Source organism: Dermacentor silvarum, chromosome 9 (genome assembly GCF_013339745.2).
Source record: "Dermacentor silvarum isolate Dsil-2018 chromosome 9, BIME_Dsil_1.4, whole genome shotgun sequence".
Classification (NCBI taxonomy): domain Eukaryota; kingdom Metazoa; phylum Arthropoda; class Arachnida; order Ixodida; family Ixodidae; genus Dermacentor; species Dermacentor silvarum.
Window position 1 is genome coordinate 51,805,971 of NC_051162.1, and position 24,959 is coordinate 51,830,929.

A 24,959-nucleotide genomic window follows, 5' to 3' on the forward strand; every position below is an offset into this window, starting at 1 on the left:
CAAAAGAAGGCAGAGCTCAGTGGCAGGATACGCTTTTACCAGTTATGAACACACGTGTTCAACAGCGCCATAGAAAAACATGACCACAGAATGACACTACGAAAGCTTGGTTGTAGTGTCATTTCGTGTTCACGCTTTTCTGTGGCGCTGTTTAAAAGAAATGAACCCTTACCAACTTACCCAACCATCAGTTTTACTTATTGTATTGTCATGGCATGAGAGCCAGTACAGCATTTTCATGGGGCCCGTACCACACCTATTGTACAGTCATGAGCAAAAGTTTAGAGATGACGGCATAAGCAAAAAAATTCATTTCTTCTTGCACAGCCGTGCAACGTGAAATTGTGTTAATGCAAGACATTACTCGAGCAGCCCCACGTAGACAGTACCACTTGACTTCAGCCTTTATTCCTAGGCTGCGAAGAAAAATTTTTTTTGCGGCACCTCTGGTCCCCAAACTTTTGCTCTCGACTGTACATTTACTCTTTTTCTCTCTTGTACAAGCTCTGTCCTAGCTAGAAGTGACATTTATGACACCTTGCCTCACTGACCTATCACTTTATCTTGACCAAACTCTTGTCTTTGGCACCTTTTTCAAGGAATCCTGAGGTGCCGGGCCAGTAATCCTCAGTTAGGTAGGTAGGCCTCTCTATGTAATAATGAGCTGCCTCCACAACACATAGATCATGTGAGAGACTCATACACACTACAGTCAAACCTGTTTATAACGAACTGGATAGTTCCGTGGAAAGTGGGTGTATATCAGTAGTTCATTATATAAGAACTCGCCCTTAAAAATGATCCAAATTAACAGCAGTGAAGCTGCCGTCAGCAGTTACAATTTGAGAGCCCTTTGGTCCAAAAACCAGATTTTCAGAGTCATTTTTGTTTCCCGGTGCATTCCTACACCTAGCTGCAAAGTTCCGTTAGAAACATCTGTCTAAAGAACGAAATGCGGCGTCATGTAGCCCTTTCAAAACGGTGCCCGGTTCTGATCCCCTGTCACTTCGAAACTGCAAGTGCAGCCGCCATTTTTTATTCGGGAGCTTGTGATCTATTTTACTACCAGCGGGACATGACTGTATCAGGGGTGAAAGCGGGCTTAAGCCTTTTGGAGCAGCTCAGGGAGCTGGAATAATGCTGTTTTGAGGCAGTGCAAGTCTGTTTTGGAGCAAATTTTTAGAGTCAAATTTCATTGTTAATTGCAATTTTTTATTTCTGGTAAACACAAAAAACAAAAATTCGAATGGCTTTTACTCAACATTCAATACTGAACCGATACATCATCGACACATTTTTAAAAAATACCGTATTTATTAGAATCTAGGCCGACAGTTTTTTTTCAAATAATCATATACGACACTCTAGGGTTGGCTTAGATTCGACGATATTGAAAAACGCGCCAGCTTTTAGCTCAAACTGATAAATATGATGCATAGTTAGCACCATCTAGAAAAGTCAGTATCACAGGCACTACTAGCCGCGCCAGTAGCAAACTGAAGTACACGAGCGACATTGCCATTTTGACCTGTGTCGTATCAGTAGTATCGGTATGGTGTAGCATCGGTGTGTGGCGTGGCGTTATCGTAATGGCACCAAACAGGCGATGCCACTATAGTGCCGCTTTCTAACGAACAGTTGTGCTAGCCGCAGAGGCATCATCTAACGTTCAAGCCGGGCAGGACTTCAGCATCGATGAGAAAAACGTCTCCCATTGGAGGAGGCAACGGAATATGCTTTCTGCTTGCACTGCAAGGAGGATGACTTTACCCAGGAACTTTGATAGTGCACTCCTTCAAAAAGTGCAGCATCTCTAATGCGCTTGATAAGGAAGATAGAAACAAGGCTAAGCAGCGATGATGACGTAGAATGAGCTCGGCACGTTCATATTCAATAAATGCCGTTTTCATTTTGTGAACCGTGTCCTCGCTTTTTTGTTCGGCCTACATTGAAGTTTTTTTGTTTTTTTCTGGCTTCGGACTTTGGGGGGTCGGCTTAGAATCGGAGTCGGCCTAGATTAAATACGGTATGTTCCCCGCATTAAAACATCCCAGCTGACAGAGCAATAACTAAGAGAAAACTATCGATATCCAATGCATGAATAGCTAAACCTGACTAGACTGTAAGAGTGCCCTTTGCAACATTGTATGGCGGCAGCATGTGGTGCAGCGTTCTCGCCGACTCGGGCTGCGTCGACAGGAACGCTTGAGTGGCCATTGTTCCCAAGGTGAAAAGACATACATGGTCATTCCAAATCGTTGAACAGTCTTTGCAGCACATGGTGCCGCAAAGACAATTGCACAAAAACGAGAGTGACGCCCGTTGTGGCATCCGACATCGTACTAGCCCACACCCCGCGCCATGCTGTTTAAGCTGTACGCAGCACGCCTCCACCCTGGAGATGTGCTTTGAGAACACATGAACTGCTTCGCGGCTTCCGAAATCCGTGCAATGCAGTTACTCGCTTATCTCGAAGGCGTATCAATGTCGCAGTTGGACTGAAGTGGGGCGCGCGCTGCCGTGCGCCCAGTTTCGTTACACTTACATGCTTTCACACTTCGTGAGTGTCCTTTTTACCATGACCGGGTTTCAAACGTTCATTGTAGCTGTACAGCGTTTTAAAAAATGTTCGTTATATCTGGAAGCAGTTTCCATAGGGAGGGTCGGTAATAGTAAGAGCACTGAAATGTGGTCGTTATGGCTGATATGTCGTTATATCTGGGATCGTTATAAGTGGATTCAACTGTACATGTAACTTACATGCATGTGACCAAGAGACTGACACTGACTAAGTGGTCTGCATGCCAAGGCATATACCTTATGAAGAAGTTCATCTTCTCTGGTGAGGCCAGGTTTTCATGCAGCAGCATACCCGCCTGAGGGAAAGAACAAAAGATAAGGAAAGCAACAACAGCAATGTCAATTTACGAAGAGTCCTCGGAATGATCATCAAATGATGTGCAGCCTCCGAAAGGTTGCACAAAAGCCGCCAAGGCTATCTGGTCTGCCGAGTGGGCCAGTGCTTGTGTCAAGAGGAAGAAATTAACTGGATCCTCTGAGTGGCACGTGTTGGTGTCATAAGCATTGCATCAGCCAGCCCCCCCCCCCCCCCCCCCCATCCGAGTACACTGACTACTAGGACTAGATCTCAACACTTGAGTCCCAACAGCCGAGTCCCAACACCTGAGCCTTAACACCTGAGCCTTAACACCTGAGCCTTAAAACCTGAGCCTTAAAACCTGAGCCTTAACACCTGAGCCTTAACACCTGAGCCTTAACACTTCAGTCTTAAAGGGATACGGACACAAAATCTGAAAATTTAACAAAAATGCTGAAAATGAATCCTCAGTGTGTGTTTACACCGAAAAGCAGTAGTCACTTAGCTCATTTTTGAGCCGATGGCTTTATTTTTGGCGTTTTTGTGAATATGCGCCTCGCCGCCCGACCTGCAGAAGTTGGAATGCGTGACGTCACGACACCCTCGTCTGATAGCCAGTCGGCCGGCCGTGGTCATTCGAAGCGCGCCGCCGCCGCCATCGCAAGCATGAATTCGAGTTCTGGTGCCTCTACCAGCGATGAGTACACGTCTGAAGACGAGGACCATTCCAATTTGGCAAGAAATATTACTGCTTACGGTTACGAGCCTTACGCGTCTAGCGACGAAGAACAGCAGGCGGCCGTGGAAGTGCCGGTCAGGTTTTCGCGAACCGTAGCGCGAAGATTTCACTCTGCACCAGACACTTGTGCAACAATTATTTATTTCCTCTGTAAACTTGCTTTTTCAAGAGCGCACGCAGGCGAGGCAGCTGCAGGGTACTTCAGCACTGTGTGGATGACTGTTTATGCCGTCGGTGTGAGCAACTGCTGCGAGGTATCAGTACCTCCGAGATTCTCACGTCCACTTTGCCAGCCACCCGACAGATGACAGCACCTGTTTGGCGTTCTCCCCAGTTTCCCCGCTTTTATCCTGATGCGAAGTAGAGCTGTGTGTGTGTCTGCCCCGCTGCCACGTAGGACCGATCTTGTGAGTCGCGCTCGCGCGCTCTAGCCTTGTATTGTTTTACTATGCTTTGCCAACATTTTTAAAGACAACACTGCCTTCATGCCCAGCCTCGGGCATCTAGCCCCAGCCTCGCCCTCACACTGCTCAAGAAGGCTGCAAGTGAACGAAAACAGTACCGACATCTCTCCGCCTCCTCTTTTCAAACGCGCCGCTGATCGTTTCTGCCTTGCGTTTTCGTGAGAAGACCGATGGCACAGCGTCAGGCTTTAGGCATTGCCTTTTGAGCGGCATGCCGAGGCTTTTCAGCACAGCTGGGCTGGTCACATAATCATCGTCAACGAAGTGGTCCGCGCAATTGAAGTCATTTTTTAGAGGTTTCCAGGCTGGCCGTGATGACTGACAGGCTGGTATCATAAGTTTATGCACATTCTCGTCTCTGGGAAGTGTGTGCAATGGCGTGTCACGACCAACGATGCTGTTGTAACAGCAATGTCTGGGCATTTCCTTCCGCCGCGACGAACGCGTCAATACCAAGCAACAACCGTGGGATGGCGCATGTAAGATGCACCACATGCGTGGGACGCCAACGGGGATAATGTTTCCGACAGCCCACGTGCGAAGATTGCCGAAAGAGGTTAAACAAACGCTGCAAGGGACCGACGCCCATAATGTTTCCGACAGCCCACGTGCGAAGATTGCCGAAAGAGGTTAAACAAACGCTGCAAGTGACCGACGCCCCCGGAAACGCTGCGACGACTGTGGCCGACCTTGGCCGTGCGCGCACGCGGGTGGGTGGGTGTTATGACGTCAAATTTCAGCTTCTGCCGGCGGCCGCTTGGAAGCAAGGTGCAACAGAAAATCGCAAAAAAAAGGCGTTTCTTGTTCTTTGTTTTGAAAGCAGCTTGTTGTATTCGTCATTTTCAACAGTTGAACTTTTCTTCCGACTCAAAAAACCACTGGCCAACTTTTGTGTCCGTATCCCTTTAACACGCGAGTCTTAACATGCGAGTCTTAACATGCGAGTTTTAAACGCGAGTCTTGACACGCGAGTCTTAACACGCGAGACTTAACATTTGAGTCTTAACATTTGAGTCTTAACACTTGAGTCTTAACACTTGAGTCTTAACACTTGAGTCTTAACACTTGAGTCTTAACACTTGAGTCTTAACACTTGAGTCTTAACACTTGAGTCTTAACACTTGAGTCTTAACACTTGAGTCTTAACATTTGTCTCAATGCTTGTGGTGCAAAAAGTAAGTGAAAGAAATAAGGAATGGACAGAAAGAGCACCAGCTTGCAACTAATTTTAGTTCGTGAAAGCATGACCTTACACTGTGGCCTAAGTTTACTTGGAAGTCAGAAAAATGGAAGTCAGCGCTAGTCTCCATCGTGCCTTTCATCCTTTGTCTGCGGTTGCATCGTGCACATCATGTCTTGCACTGTGATCGTGATCTTACACTGTGAAAGTGATCTTGCACTTCTCCTTGACTTGTTGCTCGCCTTTACAGTCCCTTAAATTTGTATAACGCAACATACTTTCCCAGGCTCACTAATGACCAAAATATCCCAATGATCATGATGGGAGTGAATGATTGTGGCACAAAAGTTAAGTGAAAGAGAGAAGAAACAAATAGAAAAAGCAACACTTCGCCACTAATTTTACATGACGAACATGCCGGAACCTCGCTGATAGGATTCTGCATAATACGCTTTTTGGGATGATAAGTTTTTTTCTTTCTTTTCACGATTATACAATTTGGTTGAATCAGTGATGCTACTGCGGACTTATGATTTGGAGCAATTTTTGGAGCATCAGAAATTTCATTTTGGAGCACTTTGGAGCAGGCAATTTGGCATTTTGGAGCAGCTTGGAGCAGCTGATTTTTCACATCCTGAAGTATTCCGAAAAAGCGAGTTGCAATTTACATTCAATTACCTAAATAATTCTTATGTTCTCACGAGAAGCTTCGTAAACATTTCCATCTATTGCAGATCTCGTGGAGAACAAAATGCACTTGTGTGCATGCGACACACACAGACACAAATTGATATCATTTCATATATTGCTAGTTTTCCCAGATGTCATCGGTAATATCCAGAAACAGAAATCATGGACACATTGGCGGCACGCAGTTATTATAACCACGTCATGCTGCGCTTCAAACAAGCTACTAGCTGCGTTTCCGGATTAGATAACGTCCGCCGATGAATCGCCAATTAACCTTGAAGCCGCGAGCCTCGGCAGAAACCGCACTTTGCCGTCGAGCCGCCTTGCAAGGCAGACGCTGCGTCGGCGCCGTGCGTGGCACTACTAAAGTCACTGGAACCTGGAACTTTGAAAGTACCGCAACCGCCGGAGCGAGCGCAGGCAACACTGCGCGGAAAAGACGAGCAGCTCTTCCTCGGGTTTGCTAGGCTTGCTACAGTGAAGAACAGCACGATGGCTGCCGCAGTGGGCCCTGTGAAATCTACAACCAAAACCGCATTTTGTTTAGCTAGATACGATGTAAATTACAAGTACAGTAGCCGACGAATTTTTCGGACTCCAAAAATTCGGACTTGTTGGATATTCCGTACTTCATAGATGTACTGGCAGGATTCCCATAGAGCTAATGCATTTTCGCGAGCGATTTTTCGGATGAATCTAGGAGCCAATGTTCGATTTTCCGAACTAAATCGCTCGCTCTGAGCCACGCTACCCGATCTTGGAGGCCGCCATGTTGGATTGATTTTCCGCTGGCTTGGCTTCCAGTGCCCCCTGTATAGCCTTCAAGATCAGTAGACGCACGCTATCCCCTCGTCTCCGAGGCCATGCCCGCTCTTCCTTGGCCGACAAAACGTTCTAAAAAGCTGGCCTTGCTTTTTCTTTTTTTTTTCGGTCCGTACGCTGTGTGCGGGTGAAAGCTTGTGAGGGTCAGCCAGAAACCGCAATTTATTCTCACGCACGCGTGAGAGGAAGGCGGCCGGCGGCGCGCGGGACTTCGTTCGCTCGCGGGGCACGGGGAGAAACGGCGGAGACGGTGGGGAGTTGCATTCTGCTCTTGCGGCCGCCGACAAAGCTGCCGCACAGGCACCGTATCTTGAAAGCGATCTGCTATGTGGCCGAAGTGTGCGCCCGCGATCTGCGATGGGTACAAAGGGCGTGCGCCGAGTGCCACTAGCTTCGTATGCGCCGTTTTTTTTTTTTTTCGACGTTCGCGTTGAAGCGAGAGAATAGACAGCTTCGCGCGAAGGTCAATATGCCCGCAGTCATCGAGCGAGATGTGTGCATGTAACATGTGCGCGCGTGACACCGTGCTTATTTAGTTAGTAAGCGCATATTTACAACTTTATACGGCCGATAAAACTAACATCCTTACTTCATATCGATGTCTATTAATTGGCTATTGCAATCGATGCTCCGCCTTTTGGGCGAAAGTGCGACATTTTTCTTAAGCCACCCTAAGCCTCATAATTTGTTTTCTCTTGGGGGGGGGGGGGGGGGGGGAGTTTTTTGGACTGTTCGGTTTTTCGGACTGCTCGATTTTTCAGTCCCCGCGAAGTCCGGAAAATCGGTCGGCTACTGCACTCGGAAAGTGAAGCATTCAACTGTGCGCCACCTGTTCTAAACGCAAAGCGATCCCGATGCTCGTGTGTCACACAAGATTTTTTTTTTCGGATGACTAGGTATCAAGCGCTGCCACAAAATCGTTTATACGCGTGGATATTATCGCTTTCTAACGTGGCTACTGATTTAACCGCGCACGAAATGTTTCATACAGATCTATTTCTACGAAAATAAACGGTCCCTGACTACACTACAAGAAAAGGGATGCTAAAACAGAATTAACCAGGTCATGTTCGTGTTGTTTTAAACAACACACGAGAAAATCTAAATTTAAATTTCAACATTGACAGGTCGATCGATCTTTATTGCAGTGGTTTTCTCACTACACTTTGTTATTTTTGACACAGCCGCCCGTATTCCGTCGCTCGTCGAGCCACATTTTGCTCGGTTCTGCATATTTCTGAGCATCCCCTCGCTTTGTTTACTCAAGGCAAACCGCAGTCTTCAAAGCAAATGCGCGAAGAAGCTTTTCCATCACATTATGGCATGGAGTTCGATGAACTACCGCAAGGAGCTTCTCAGCTTTGCGATATCAACAAGTTCACCAAGTGGGAGTGAACTTGTCGCTCCTTATCCGGTAGCACGGCGCTTGCTGTCGCTCTTTCCGCTTAACTGGTATCGCGAAAAGGTCTTTCCCGGACTCCCGGCGGTTGCTGCACCCGAACGTGCTGCACCCGGGCATTTCCTTTCGTTTTAAGTCTACGAAAGTATACATATACACTAAATTATACAAGATGCAAAATCTGACCTCGTTGATGACTCGTACGCGCGGCATGTGCAAGCGATGTCTGTCTGCTTATCTCCTGCGGCGCGGCTTAGATCCGCCATCTATAGTGGAAAGTGATCATCTGACGGCAACTGACCAATCGGCGGCGCGGCGGCTAAGAGAAACGGGCTGCGGCACTTTCCAGGTTCCAGTGACCTTAATTGGGACGTACGCGCTACAGCTTTCTCGTCTCCTGTTTGCAGCTTAAGTTGCAACTAAGGCTCGCCCTATCGTCGCGTTGAACGTTTTAATTCCCCGGTGGTGCAATTGGCAATAGACGCCGTCAAATTCGAGACTGTTTGGCGCAGTTAGGCGCAATTTTCGTCGATTGTATCAGCATGGCGCAGTAAATCCCAATTGGCGCACTTTGGTGCAGTTGGCGCAGGAGTGGAATCACTGTTGAATAATACGTTGGATGATACGATTTTTGGATGATATGCTTTATTTTCCAGTTCCAGTAAAGATCGCATCAAGGAGATTCCACTCTATAAACTGCTTTGATGCGCAGATCCAGTGAAAGCACCAAAATTAATACAGTGTAGACAGCTTATAACGTAAGTCGCCGGAGTCGCAAATATACGCACTGTAAGCGGTACCGCACTATAACCAAAGCAACAATTTTCAAGGCCCACCCATATGCAAAACATGCGCACTGAGCCGCCACGCGTGTGCGACAGTCGAGGAATGCGGGTAGAACGTTTGCATTCAATTTACAGTAGAATCTCGTTAATTTAAAATAATTCACGCCGCGGCGCCTCCAAACGACATTGCTCCGGCACCACCATAGAGTAAAAGCTTAGGAGAGACCCCTCAATGTCGCACGCAAACAAAAAAAAAAAAGAAAAAAAAAACAACGTGGCAGAAATTTCACCCTCTCTCAAATGGCAAGATCGCCGATTCTGTGTTGCACTGGAACATGTGTGTACATGCCGACGTCTCAGCCACGCTACCGTAGCCACGCGTAGAAAATGGCAGTGAACCCTTCTTCTTTATGCTTCCTTTACTTTCTAGTCACGTGTTGACCTTCTTGCACGCTGCGGCTACGGCGCAGAGGGAAGCAGCGGCGCTGTCCCAGGCCGGCCAACGAAACTGCCCAAGCCGGCAAACGCCCGCTTCCTGATAACGGCAGAAAATGAAACTTCGGGGAGCTGGCGCCGGGCCAGCTGAAGCGGTGGCACCTGCACGGCGGTGGGTGCGCACGGTGACAGTCGAAAGTGGGGGAGGGCGAGGGGAGCCACCGAAGCGGCGGAGTTGCCGAGGCGAAATCCGCTTCCCTGCCGCCCTCGCTCCTCAATATCCACGGTCTCCGCGTGCGCCCTTGGCCGTGCTGTGCCGGCGCCGCCCGCTCCTTGAAGAAGTTTCGTTTACTGCCATTATCGTGAAGCGAGCGTTGGCCGGCGTTGGCAGTTTCGTGGCCCTCGCTCTCCATGCACGCTGTGATATTTCACGACTCGCACTCAAAATTCTGGTCCCAGCCTCACTGGCTGTTCGTTCGCACCACGTGCCCTATCTCCTCCACTTCATCTCTCTTTCTTCCTCGAGCACCTTGGAGCGCCCGTTTGAGCGGAGCGTTCGCCGTCTCCGCTCACTTCCGTACTCCCAGGTAGCCGCACTGTAACCAGTATTTCGTTTCACGCAACTGCACTATAAGCGATACGTGTATACATGGAGCGCTATGGGAAAATTAACGGGAGTCTGAAAAGACCGCACTATATCCGGTCCTGCACTACAAGCGGTTACGTTATAAGTGGACTATACTGTATCTGCAACCCAACACACTATGAAACAGAAGGAATGTTTATACATGTAACCCCTCTTCTTCACTAAATATGCGTCCGTAAGCTTCAGTACCGTTGTATCATGGCTTCTGAGCATACAAATGCCCTCTAAAACAGCAGTACATGGCCACACAAACCACAGTGGAAAGGCAGGTGCGAGCCAGTTTTATGTTCAATAGGTACCTTGTATAAGAACTGGTCGGCTGGGTAGTGCCCAGCCAGAAGAACCTCCAGGGCCCCAGCTGCCGCCTGCCACCGATACTGGCAGCATAGGCGCTGCACCAGGCCTGCCAGGAAGCGGGCACGCCGGTTGACTGGTCGCCATTCCTCCACTGCATGGTACAACAGGAAGGAGCCAAAATAGTGATTTCAGATCCATTAGGCACTTAAGCAAGTAATGCTGCCACCTTCCATACAAGTTATTGCCCTTTCTTCAAAAGTATACAATTAGTGCTTCTGTCAGTACTAAACTATGGGGCCGAAACTTGGAGTATAACAAAGATGCTTGAAAAGAAGTGAAAGAGACTGCACAAGGACTGATGGAACGAAAAATGTTAGCCGTAACATTAACCTTTAAGGCGCTGTGTACACAATTGTGTAGACCAAGATAGTGCACCAACAGCAAAGGCCTTGATGAAAGTAATTATATTAAAAACATGTTGCCTACATCTTGAAACACTTCTGATTGGAATAGTGCTGCAGATTTCAAAATAAAAGGTGCGCAATGTTTCAGTAATACGAGTGGAAAGGTCCTCCTTCGGTTGGGTGTTTTTGCTCGGTGTCTGTATGCTGTTGTACGTAGCAGGTTCACTTCTTTCATTTTCCCCCCCCCCCACCAATGTTTTGCACCAGGTGTTATTTTCAATGGTTGGATAGGTGCTTTTGAAGCCTACTGGACATGGAATAGTTAATATTACAGCGAAGCTGTTAAGGGCTAGGTTCCGCAGGATCGTGCTCGCATGTAGAAAAAACGATCATCATCAGCATTTGCTCGAGCATTGTCTTTTTGAGCGCATAGCCCCTCCTCTCTCCCGGCCGGCTGAGCCCCCACTATCTCTTTTCTCTTGCGCCAGTCGACCTTCTTTGCCGCTTCCCCCCTGAGTAGAGTTGGGCCCGGCTGCTAGGCTAATGCGGCAAGCCTGCTGGAAGCTGTGCCCGACTAGAGTTGAGCCCTGCTGGGAGGCTAGCGAGGCTAGGCCGGCGACGCTCCTTTTTTGCTGGATAGATGGATGAATGCTACGAGCATCCCCTTCGAAACGAGGTGGTGGGTTGCGCCACCAAGCGTCCTTCCGCCTCGGCACCACCTCGTGGAGTCGTATGAAAATGCCGGATTGGGGGCATATCAAACTCGGGATTGTAAAAAGGTGTGCGTTATACCGCGGTTTTTGCCGTATCTTACGATTGCTTCTTCATTACGTGACATAGAACACCCTGGCCACGTGAGCACTTGTGTGCGCGCCGCAATAGGCGTAGCCATCTTAAATAAAATGCTTTGACAGTACGGTGATCGCGACTGTGTATACGTTCCCCCTGCAACGCCTATGAAAGACATCGAAACGTTCATGATAGACATGTTCGGTTGGGTGATGCCCAACGACGATACGCCCATTCTCATCTTGGGGGCAATATTCACTATAGCAGGCCCACCATAGCCACAGCTTCGCTGGCTTCCATCTTCACAGTAGTGGAAGGGCTCTGAATTTTTAACAGCGAAGCTGTTTAAGCCAGCAGTAATTTGTGGTGTGTAGCAAGAGACTACCAAGAAATAAAATAAAATAAACTTTCCTGCCGAGGCGGGATTCGAACCCCCGTACCCCCGCTGCCAAGGCAAGCGTTGTAACCACTAGGCTATACAGCTACGCTTTCAGAGTATGCATTTATGCGAACCATATGATTGCGTTCGAGTGTCGTCGTCTTCGTGCACAGCTGGCGCGTTCGTACACTCGTGCTCTGCGAAGTGAAGAGGTTTTGCACGCTATGAGAGACAGACGCATTCACAGAGTGGGTCTCTTGGAACGCAGTGTCAGTGTTGCAAGCTGCGCTATGCAACGGCCAGTGACGGAGGTAAGTCCGAGACACGTGAAAAGAAATTATTATCTTGAGTAATAAGATGAAAAGTTTGCACGCACTTCCGGAAAATGCTGGGCTACGATAGCCTAGCTTCGCTGTTTGAAGTGTTGCACAGCCGAGTGCAAGGCTAAGGGGTTTTTTTTTTTTTCAACAAGGTTATAATCAACGCTGCATACACACCACACATATGCACTTCCCAAATGGCTCGAAGTCAAAGAAGCTACGACTGCAAACTTTTATAACTGATGCAAACAATGTCAGGAATCATGCAGAGAATACAGTAAAACCTCGATAATTCGAACTCGGTTAATTCGAAATTTCGGTTAATTCGAAGAATTTGAGCGGTCCCGTCATTCTCAATGCAAATTCTACTGGATAATTTGAATGGCCCGCGCGGCTCTATTCGGATAATTCGAAGTTTCCGGCTAGTAGCAACGTGCGGCGGTTAGGTTAGGGCGTTCCGTACAGTCGCCAACCGATTTTTCGAGCTCGTGGGGACTGAAAAATAAACCGGAAAACTCGTTCTGCCGAAAAAAAAAAGTTATTAGTGCGGCTTAAAAAAATCTCTAATAATGCCCTGCCTCATACTACGCTTGGAGGGGATCGCCTTGCTTGGAATTGCGCAGCAATGACATCGTCTCCGTGTACAGTCGACACGAACGTCACCGCGTTGGCGATCTCCGCCAACGGAGTTCGCCATGGTGATCCAAGAAACGAGCTTCGCACCGCTTAGCTCTCGCGAAGGTACAGGAGGTAGCGCCGATCACTGAGACATGGGTCTCCGAGACACCTGCTCAGTGTACACGCCACGTTAAAAATAGCAACCGAAACTTGAGAGAAAAAAAACTCACAGAATTAACACGCGTGGTGTCAGTGCGCACGAGCGAAGCGAGCGATGGTTCGTGCGGTCTATCGCTTCAACGGAAACTGAGCGGCGAGAGCACAGCGCATACAAAAGGTCAGAGCCGTCTGGAGATCGCTTTCAAGCTTTCAAGATACGGTGCGCACGAGAAACCGCTCCAGCGCTAAGTACGCAGTTGTTAGAAGAGTAGAAGTCGCCCCCCCCCCTCCCTCCCTCCCATACCCCCACGGTCTTTCGCAAGAGGGAGTAAGTCGCGTTTACGCTCCGCCGCGCGTTCGCTCTCCATGAAAGCGCGCGTCCCCCGCGCCCTGTCACTCGCACATACGGCGGGCGCGCGGCGATGATTTTATCGCCCTTGGACTTTGTATGGATCCTCAGGGTGGCAACACCGACGGCGAAAATCACCGCAGCCGTGGCCTAGTGGTAGAACGCCCGCCTCGGCTGCGGGAGGCTGTGGGTTCGATTCCCACCGCCGCCAGGCACCCACTGGTTCAAAAGGGTACAAGCATACCCCGCCCTGGCGTTCGGCTTCCTTCAGGGGTGATACGCTTGGGAAAGGAGCCTGCACCCTGAATTCCCGTCGAAACCAACATGAGCACGGAAAAAGTGGTGGTGTCTGGGCCGCTCCCATGGCGGTCATTTCCCATGTGGCGCCCCAAGCACCTATTGAGGTGGGAGCACCTTCGGGTTGAGGTCAAACACCCCTTTCCAAGCGTTCAGGTCCCATAATGGCCGAGCACCAGGCCGGGAGCGCGCTTGTACCTATTTTACCGGTAGGTACCCGGCGGCAGCACTTGCCTCCCACAGCCGCGGCAGATGCTCGTCTACAAGGCCGTCTGTGGTTGGACAAGAGGCGCCCAGAGACAACAGCTGAAATCTCTATTGGGCCCTCTTTCGAGATGTGGACCCATCTCTGGGGGCTTTCTGGCTGTCTGCCGATGTCTCCAACTGTCTTCCTGCCAACTTGGGTCACTGGGTAGTAAATTGTCCAGTGATCAGAGCATCTCGCTGCTGTGGTGAGGGAACCAAGTTTTGAAACCAATCGCCGGGCCAACTTGGGTCAGGGGCATGTGACATTGCATATGTGCCAATCATCAGTTAAACCATTTCATGCCAACCTGTGTTGCTTGGTGTGTGCCACTACTTACATTCCGCTCTTCAATGAATATCTTTTATGCCGACTTGTGTCACTCGGCAAACACCAACTAGTCAGTGGTGCAGCAGCCAAAATAGGATTTGGAGCAATTTTTGGAGCAGGAAAATCCAAATTTGGAGCAGGTTACAGGCGAAAAAAAAGCACCGTTTTGGAGCACTAAATCCCAAATTTGGAGCAGTTTCACAAAGAATGCTTACTCATAAAACGCCATAAAAATTACCCCACATAATAAATGCATTGGATTTCTGGGGAAAAAAGAAAGTGCGTTCATTATGCGAATTGGATATACGGTAATTCACATTAGCAGCGTAGGTGAGGGCAGAGGCGCGATCGGAGATCGTTGTTCGGAGCGCGCGTTCAGTTTCGCCGTGCACTGTTGACCTAGGCCACGCCCGGCGAAATTGAATGCGCGCTCCGAAAAACGACCTCGATCATGCCCCAACAGTGCACTGCACACAACTTTTTCTGCCAAACATGTGGAAAGTACACATGCATTTCTTCGCGAGTGGTTCCCTTTTGGGTTTTTGTCTGATGATATGTCGCGTCGTTCTGGTGCTAGTCGAAACATGCAGCAACTGTTTGACAATCCTTTGGGGTTTTGGCGGTGTACAGCAAAAATCGGCACCGTTTCATTACCGCAGTGCCTATTGCCGCGTGGAACCGAACCCTTAGCTAGTTTTGTGCATTGCGTCGCCTACAAAGCTCACGCTGTTAGTGCAGGGTCGCTTGCTATACAGTACAAGCGAGTTTCCAGTTCAGTATTCGTACCCGCTCAGCTCGTGACCGCGTGCACAGATACGGCGAGGACCTTGAGTAAACGCGGCAATGGCGAACTGCTTTCGTTACTGCAAGCAACGTGCACTCTGCGTCTCCGCGAGATTTTACTGCATATACAACACATCACACTGCAACCAGCAGCAAAAATATTCTTCGGCGCCCACCTCCAAACCCACCAACGGCTCGTCTGGGCACTCCAGTTTGGATCTCGTCTGCGCTACTGGTACTGTAATGGCGTGTCAAGCTGCAAGTTGCCAATGCGGCCTTTATTTCCCGCTAAAACTAGCGTAACCGAGAAATTTTGCGGCCGGTCGGGCGTTTTGGCGCAGCGTGGCACAATTTAAACGTATATCGCGGTTTTGGCGCAGCTCAGAGCAAAAATACGAAATTGTATAACAATGGCAACATTGGCGCAGCTGTTGCACCCCTGACTAGGCCAAGAGCAAGTTCTACTGTCCGACTAGCCAGGTGTAATTGGATATGTTCTGCACTTCGATGAACCTCTTCGACAACAATTAGGGCCACTGAGAATGTGCCACTGCATTTGTGCTGCTTTTGAATGACAAAATATTGTGTATATTACTCTGGTGGTGGGCAAAGCTCAATCTACATGATAAACATTCAATCTTGTGTGAATATGGATTCACGCACGCACCACAAAGGGACTTCGCTATGTCAGTGCTAGATGGTACAGCATGCCCCGAGGGAAGTGTAAGAGAGCATCCCCGCTCCATACATGGCTTATACATGGTGCATGTCGGCGACTGCAATACGGTGTGTAGATGCATTGCTTCAATGCTAAGCGCAGTAATGTAGACATTCATTGCGAGATTGGTTCTGCCAGATGTTGATGTGATTAGCATTCTTAAGGTGTTCATGCACTTTCTGGGGGATGTCCGTCTATCTATCTATCTACTGTATTTCTGCACGTATTACCTGCACTAAAAATTTAACAGTAAAGTTGAGGTGCAAGTATATGCATCTTTCGGTTTGAGGCGTGGCTTCACAGCAGTGCAGCTTCAGCGGCGCACAATGCTGTGAAGCCACACCTCAAGGCAAGGTTTTCCACCATTCAATATTTCGTTATCCCCAATAAACCAAAATAAAAAAAACATTGGCAGAACCCATCTCACGATGAGTGTTCACGGGAATGTATAGCCTTGAATCAATATAGCGACACAACGTATTGCCACCAAAGAAACGTGTTATGTACGAGGCATGCAGAGCAGCGGAAGTCCTCTTTCGAGCTTCCCTAATGACAGTCACTTCCATTCAGCACTGCCGCCGCATGGGCTCTAAAATGCTGTTGCGTCCCGAATCGGCCAGGCGCATTCTTTGATTATTTCCCATCGAGGCAGGCCCTTTCATCAGCGTCGCCCAGACAGCGACAGTGCCCGACACCGACGTTGACGGGCAAACAAGCACCCCAAATCGGCAGTGCGCATCGTTTGTGTTTCCCGCGATGCTACCCCCTTCATCAGCGGCCGCCTACCTGGCGACGCGGCACGACAACAGCTGGGATGCGATGACAAAGAAGCTCATGAAGCGACCACAACTGCCACCCTTCGTGGACGCGGGGGCCAGCGCGAAGGTCACTCTCCCGACCCTGGAAAGACGAACGTCACTGAGAGATATAAACCAAGGAGACGACTTTCTTAGGAGGAGTGTGAATCCCCTGTTTCCAGATTGCCTCGCCCTTGCTTTGAAGGTGCAACATTAGAGGCGGAGTTCTGTAAACAATATTGTCCGCACCAAGGTCATCCGATTCTCAAAGGGAAGATGAACGTTTTATAAGCCGACACCTTGAGTGCTGTGTGTGTCCTGATGTGTTCTGATATGTGCTCAGACATGCAGTGAGCTGAGACTTTCAAAGTGCTCTCCCATGGAGTGGGCTTCCATATTTGGAGCCACTGTAAATATGTAGAATAAAGCCTTTTTTCTATCGATCCTACTCCCGGACGTACTCATTCCTGTGGCTGGAGGATCACCGGCCCAAATACAAGCCGAGTCCCAACAATGCACGGTGCGCCAATGCATGTGAATGCTTAGTAACCTGCAACAACTTTCTGTGGCAGTGCAGCCGAAGCTACGGAGCTGAAGGACACACTTTTTACTGCACATCTGCACGTAGTCCGCGAATGTAAGCACTGGAAGCCCCCCCCCCCCCGTAGCATTAAACAAACCGTACCAATTATTATTTTAAATTTTTTGTTCAAAAAAAAAAATGTCGCAGTTTCGCCCGAAAGGCGAAGCATCGATTGCGATAGCAAATTAGTAGAGCGCTATTCGGAGTAGGGATAGTAGTTTTATCGGCTGCATAAACTTGGACACATTGGCTTACTAACTGAATTAACAATCATGGTGTCAGCGCGCACAAGCAAACATGAATAGATCACACTGAATGACCGCAGCCAACGACTGTCAAAACGCTGGCAGCAAGCACAAGTTCGCGCGGTCTATCGCTTCAACAGAAACTGAGCGGCAAATGCACAGCCCATACAAAGGTCACAGCCGTGTGGAGATAAGAGACGGTGCGGGCGACCGCCGGGCAGAGAAGTTGTTGGCCGAGGAAAAGCTGCCCCCCCCCCTCCCTCTTCCCGTTTCTTGCTTTCGCGTGGGAGATTGAATGGTAAGATACGCCTTTGGCGCCGGAGCACAGCGCCGCCCCGCCTCCCATACCCCAACGGCCTTTCGCGGGACGGTCGCGTTTGCTTTCCGCCGTGCGTTTGCCCTCCGTGATAGCGCGCGTCCCCCGCGCGCTTTTGCTCGCGCATACGGCGCGCGGCGACGATTTTATCGCCCTTGGAATCTATACGGAACCTCACGGCGACGGCTACGGCGACGCCGACGGCAGAAATCCAGTTGAAGTGTCCATATAATTGCTATCGCAATAAAATGATTTCATAACAAATAATATGCTTGCTTAGGAAAAATGATTTCCATTTCTTGCTGTTCCTAGCTTTCTGGTGTCCTTGTGCGGCATGTCAGGTTTTCCTGTTCCTGTAAACCGCAGCAAAATGTTTTTGTCGACACTACTTGGCGTAGCAACACAAGTGCAGAAGCGCCGCACGTGCACGCTCGTGCGTGTAGCTTTGGCTCTGCTGCCACAGAAAATTGTCGTCGGGTATAGTAACGCATCATGCGGCAACCAGGCTCCTCTCTAGTGCTTCTTGCTGGACAGGCTGCACCATCTAGGGGCACTGCCAAGAAGTCTGCACGTGGCCTCCGATACAAGAATCGTGGTGCGCTGGCGCCTGTGAGTCCTGAGAATGGTTCCCTCGCTTGCCGCACTCCCACTGGCACATACTTGGTGAATTCGTAGCGCAGTTCACTAAAGCCTTGCATAAAAGGCATTCTTTAAAAAGCGGCACATAACCAGCGCATTTGGGGCGCAGCCTGCTAAAGTGTCAGGTTGCTGCCCTTCAGGAACCCTTGCGACGTAGGTTCAATTTCGCTAAGCATCGGATAAATTTAAGGGATATTTTTCGTCACCTGTAGAGCGGTACATTCCATATGGCACACACCTAGTTACCAAATGCTGGCGTCAAAGATGCCCAATGGAGAGCGGCGAGCACCTACTGGCACATACCCAGCGACCAAATTTGGCATCTAAGAGGTCTACTGCAGACCCACACAGACTGAGTAGGATATACCTAGGGTTGTTCGTTTTTGGGTAAAACCCGATTTTTATATCCCGAACATATTTCAGGAGTATCAGGGTAAACCCGATTTCTCCCCGAATTCCAGAACCACATGCGATTTCCTAGAAGTTGTCAATGCTTTTTACTGTCATTACTGCTTATTAATGTCCAAACAAATGCCGAACTGAGGAGTATTTGCTAGGAAACCCTGATGTCCTCCCAATTACCAGCTTGAAACGGATGCCTAGTTTTTAACGCTGTAGCGTTAAGGAGCTCGTGATACCCTCCGATTAAAAAAAGAAAAGAAAAAAAAATGTAATGTATTACTTGGTACATTTATTACTTGGTCAATTTAACCCGAAAAAAAAAATGAATTTCAGAATGGTTCCACAAAAGACCAGATTTCTCCCCGATTATCAGCTTGAAAAAGAGCACCCAATTTCTACCCCCCAATTTAAAAAAATATAAAACCCGAGAACGAACAACCCAAGATATACCCAGTGCTCCAAGTCGGCATCAAAGATTTTTTTCGAACGGCGATACCTACGCAGTCCCGCATCTACTGTGACCCATGTCGATGTGATAAGCTTTGTTGAAGAGCCTTTAAGGAGCACGTAAGCAGACAAAGCATGCACGCAGTGGTTTAGCAATTGTGATACAAATCCTAGACCATGGCCTCCAAAATTTTCAACTTGCTAAGGGCACTGCCGAATCTCTTAGGCCATGCCGAGTCGCTGCACTGGTTATAAATGATTTCCGTCGAGTGATAGGGTTGGCACATATTTTGACGTCGGTATCAGCAATATCTGTTTTAGTAGCCTTTCATCAATTCAAAAACAGAACGCAAGATTCTTTGTGGAGGCTGCTTATATCTATATTATCTGAAACTATGCTTTTTACGGAGTAAAAAAGTTTAATGCAGTTGGCTTTCACAGTGGATGGGAAACAAGAAGTAAATGCACCAGAGGCACACTGGTTGTGGCAGCAGCTCTACTGTATCGCAGCCAGTAATACGTGAAAATGGCTCGAAAAGCAGACACGAATTTGACACCATTGATATTCATTGGCTTAACACAGCACTGCCTGCAGTGAAAGTGGTACATCTGTTCTGCTGCAAGGATAATCTATTCGAGCTTACTCCAAGTTAGTTTGTGGTCCCTACAGGGACGAATTCCTCAGTCATTTTAGGACCTAGTCCTTCAGGAACTGGTGTATTTAGAACTGGTCCCTGGTGCAATCAGTGAGCTCGAATCCCTTTTCCTTGAGCTGTACCCAAGTTTATACATAAAAGACAAACGAAACATGGCAAAAGCTCATATTCGGATTTAAAAGAAAAGCAAAAGTGGCATAACAATAAAAGCTTTGGATGTCCAAATTAAAAGTTCACCAATTCCAATGAACCAATAAAATGAGCACGGAGCTGGGAAAGAAAAAGTACTTCTAGCATGGAATTTCACGAACCTTCTGTGACATCTCCAGACACGGGCAACTGTGTAGATGGCTCTTTAAGCTGCTCCAAGAGTGTCCTCTGTGAAGAAAAATATCAAAAAAAGTTATTTTAAAGGGCACTAAAAAGAAAGATTAAACGAGTCTATACAGGTAAAGCTATACTTCCCTAAATGTCATCCGCATTTCACCGGCTTAACAGGAAAGATAATTTGGCCGAAGAGTGTCATTTCTGTGAGTTTATACCTTTCTGAAGTTTTTTTTTTTTTTTTCATAAGTGCTTCATGTATATTTAACTCTACTACATTGAAAAATAACTGCCTAAACACTGTTGTTCTTGTTATTTGAAGATACTGTCAGTCCACTATCAGATCTAGATGGGAGTGGTGAGCACAGTAACAAACTAATTAATCTATACAATACATTGACAAAACAATATAATAAAAATAATGGATCAGTGCTTCAATACAGTGAGGGAGAGAGCACCCTTTATTGGAACACAAAGAATTCTGCCGGCGTGTGCAAATTCGCCTACATGCTACTGTGCATGGGGGAGGGGATGAGACTGAGAGGCCCTAAGAGAGAGAGGGCAGAAGAAAAGAAATAGAAAATATTTTCATATGTTCGCTACGTGGCATTCAAAAGGAAGGTTAGGTGAAAATGAAGTTCAGGTCATTTTAATGTGTATATACAGCATTTTTTAAAGCTTGCTAACAGTAACACGATACAAACACTATCCTTGCAAGTACAGTGTAGACCGCTTATAACGTAAATCACCGGAATCGCGAATATCCGCACTATAACCAAAGCAACAATTTTCAAGGCCCGCACATACGGAAAACATGTGCGCCGAGCCGCCACGCGTATGCGACAGTCGAGGAATGCGGCTGGAATGTTTGCATTCAATTTACAGTTGAATCTCGTTAATTCGAACCAAATCCCGCAGCGGCATCTCCGACCGGCATTGCTCCGGCACTGCCATAGAGTAAAAGCTTAGGAGAGACGCCTCAATGTCGCACGCGAACAAAACAAAAAAAGAAACAAAAATGCAGCGGAAGTTTCACCCTCTCTTAAATGGCAAGGTTGCCGATTCTGCGTTGCGCCGGAAGATGCGTGTACGTGTCGACATTTAGACACGCTACCGTAGCCACACGTAGAAAATGGCAGTGAACCCTTCTTTCTCCTTTATGCTTCCTCTACTTTCTAGTCACGTGTTGACCTTGCACGTTGCGGCTACGGCGCGGAGGGAAGCAGTGGCGCTGTCCCAGGCCAGCCAACGAAACTGCCCACGTCGGCAAATGCCCACTTCCCGATAACGGCAGAAAATGAAACTTCGGGGAGCTGGCGGCGGGCCGGCTGGAGCGGTGGTGCCTGCACGGCGGCGGGCACGCACGGTGACAGTCGAAAGTGAGGGAGGGCGAGGGGAGCCACCGAAGCGGCGGAGTTGCCGAGGCGAAATCCCCTTCCCTGCTGCCCTCCTTCCTCACAATCCACGGTCTCCGCGTGCACCCTTGGCCGTGCTGTGCCGGCGCCGCCCGTTCCCTCAAGTTTCGTTTACTGCCGTTATCGTGAAGCAAGCATTGGCTGGCGTTGGCAGTTTGTGGCCCTCGCTCGCCATGCACACTGTGAATTTCACGACTCGCACTCAAGATTCTGGTTCCAGCCTCAATGGTTGTTCTTCGCACCACGTGCCCTATCTCCTCCACTTCATCTCTCTTTCTTCCTCGAGCACCTTGGAGCGCCCGTTTGAGCGGAGCGTTCGCCGTCTCCGCTCACTTCCGTACTCCCAGGTAGCCGCACTGTAACCAGTATTTCGTTTCCCGCAACTGCACTATAAGCGATACGTGCATACATGGAGCGCTATGGTAAAATTAACGGGAGTCTGAAAAGACCGCACTATATCCGGTCCTGCACTATAAGCGGTTACGTTATAAGTGGACTATACTGTAGTAGGAAACAAGGATAGAGAAAAATTTTTGAGATTTGAAACGAACTGAAAGATGGTTCCATTCGTACAAAACAAGTTAACAACATCAATAGACAGAAATAACAAAATTTACAACTTAAGTACACTAACACAATACAAATGCCATCCTTGCAAGTGCCTGAAAGAAGAGTTGAGAAAATATGCCGATCCCATGCACTCTGGGAGTCGATGCAAGGGAAGCTTTCTGTGCTGTTTGTGTTCATTGACGGTACTTGGCAGTGATGACGGCGACATACGACCGTCGTGGTGGTAAATGTTACCTTGCCTGCACCACTTGCGTTTGTCCACGTAATACATAGAACACAGAGAGGCGTGTCATTCATTTACTCATTCCTTTACTGAAGAGGGCCCAAATGAGCAATGCTTTCTGATGACGCATTTGCTTTCTTCCCTGTCATGTTAGGTGAACTGCCACAAGCACAAAGGAGTAAGGTTAGTCACCCGTTATCCGGTAATCCGGTTGTACCCATTCCCTGCCCCCTCTCTCTCTTCTCCCTAACATTCTCGCAACCACCTCCCTGGACTGTCGTTGCTGTTGCACGTGAGCACCAAGGCAAGTGCAACAGCTCTTGCAATGATTTTGCGGGGGGTCACACCTAATTACAGCATCCAGAGGGCAATGTTACGTCCCCCAGGGCATGTCAGAAGGCACTGTGGCCCCGCTCTACCGAAACATCTTTGATGTCGCTTATCTTGTCTCCAGCACCCCTGCTGAGAGCTCTCAACCACCCCCCAACGCAGCGTGCAATAGCAAGTTTTGCCATTTAGAGTTTGTACAGGAAGACAGTTCCACTGGTGTGGGAGCGACGAAACAGGCGAGTATTTGAAGCAGGTCTTCGTGAACAGTGGTTCCCTCATGTGCTTGTTATGTTTACAGAAATTAGTGTATAATTATTCACTTCTTTGTTGCTCTAAATTTCTCACAGTACTTAATACCTTGCAGGAAAAAATTTAAGCTTTTGTTTTCGTTTAGTGCTCCGCATATATGCAATACCCCAGTTGGTGCCTTCAACCCTCTAAAGATAAGACAAATACCTGAAGGGAGTGGTTATTTTTCATCAATACATGTGATATACACATATAAGCATATTCAACCCGCCGTAGGTTGCTTAGTGGCTGTGGTGTTGGGCTGCTAAGCACGAGGTCGCGGGATCGAATCCCAGCCACGGCGGCTGCATTTCCCGATGGGGGCGAAATGCAAAAACAACCGGAGGTGCTTCAAGTTATTCCGGAGTCCCCCACTACAGCGTGCGTGCCTCATAATCAAATTGTGGTTTTGGCACGTAAAACCCCATAATATTAAAATAAGCATATTCAATTAAAAGAAAAACATTTTTCTAAGAAACTTTTTCAGCGATAGGGCCTGTGGACAATACCAAGCCGAGAACCCTGGAAATGAGCTTCACCTTTAGCCATGTCTGGCTTCGTTTGGAACTTGTACAGACAGTTCTTGCGGGATGTTAATACAGTTGTACGATGCCTTTACATTAAGTGTGCGATACCGTTAAAGTCGAGGAATTTCACATTGGTCTTTCTCCTCTGATCAAGGTCTAAAATGAAAGCAAACCATGCACCAACCTCCTTCCTCATTCTCTGTTGCTGCTCTAATCCGACATGAGCTTGCTGCCTACCATTAAATGTTGGCTGAAGACATTTAGTACAGAGCTCTGCACTCAAAATTGAAACTGCAAGAAAAAATTATTTGCTCTTGTGTTCAATATAGCAACACCGTCCATAAAGCGTAATAAGTGAAATAAATGGTGACGTCGGTTAGTCATGAAAATGTGGGCCAAATTTCTCCATTTTTAATTTTTCGCTTCGGCCACAAGGCCCACGATGTACGTATGACAGCACAGAATTCAGGGTCTTTTTCATCTAAGGCACTTTCATGAAAGAACACCAACACTAAAACAGTCACCAATCTTCCATTTCTATGTCAGTTCTGGCTTGAAAAGCTCTGACTAATGATTGTGGCATATTTGGTAATCCTCACACATACTCTATCAATCTAGCTTATTTTAAAGTGCCACTAAAGTACACTTAGGTAAGACTGCCTAAAGCACTAACACTCAATGCACATTTACATGCCAGGAGATGCGTACTAAAATTTGTGCGTGAAAACAATGAAAGGACCAGACTGGAGCCAGTACACAAACACCGAACACCAATCACAAACTATCAATTGCTTACTTTTCACAAACTAGAGAATATATACATGACCTCATCGAATGTGCAAAGACGCCTTCCCTACCCAAAGACAGGCAAACTGTCCCTCTTTTGAATTTCACACATGAAATACACGTCCTGAAGCGTCTTTGCTTAGAAAAAGTCCTCAGTACTCAATAGTTTGAATCATTGGTTCCTTTGGAATAAAAGGAAACCCCCTGCTTGGATAAACTACCACCTAGTCTTTAGCAAGCACTCTGTTAATCTCATGAACTCATGAGAAGTTCACGCTTTCTTTTCATTGTGTTGTCTTTCGTCGCGATTCCCCTTACAGCAACACCAGCCTTTCTGGTAGTACAAATGTCGAATTTGCTGATGCAGCCATAAATTTTTCTTTTTTTTACTGTGCATTTACCACAGCAGGACCCCTGAAATGCTACTGAATAGAGCAACCAGGCAAAGTGTTATGCGAATGGGATGTTGGCGTGAAGGCGGCCATACTTCAGTCAGGTTATATTTGGGAAAACCCAAGGTTCTACTGTATTTTTTAATGTCACTTTTACGTTTAAGAAGACTCGCAACAGCACAAGCGATATTTCTTTACAAGCAGCACAAAAAGCAAAGGTTCTTTGACAGTTGAGTGAATTATAGGTTCATAATTAAAGAGAGCGTCTGCAATCCGGAACATGTCTTGAAATAG

General features: G+C 47.9%; 1 protein-coding gene across 1 annotated transcript in view; it reads right to left on the reverse strand.

Annotated features, from left to right (window-relative positions):
* Nucleotides 1–24,959, reverse strand: part of LOC119463589 (uncharacterized) — a 76,447-nt gene that overhangs the window by 51,020 nt on the left and 468 nt on the right. Inside the window, exons 2-4 of the mRNA XM_037724418.2 lie at nucleotides 20,122–20,188; nucleotides 10,338–10,486; nucleotides 2,818–2,876 (exon numbers count right to left, since the gene is read on the reverse strand). Coding sequence (XP_037580346.1) covers nucleotides 2,818–2,876; nucleotides 10,338–10,486; nucleotides 20,122–20,188 — 275 coding nt within the window. The remainder of the gene's footprint in view (nucleotides 1–2,817; nucleotides 2,877–10,337; nucleotides 10,487–20,121; nucleotides 20,189–24,959) is intronic.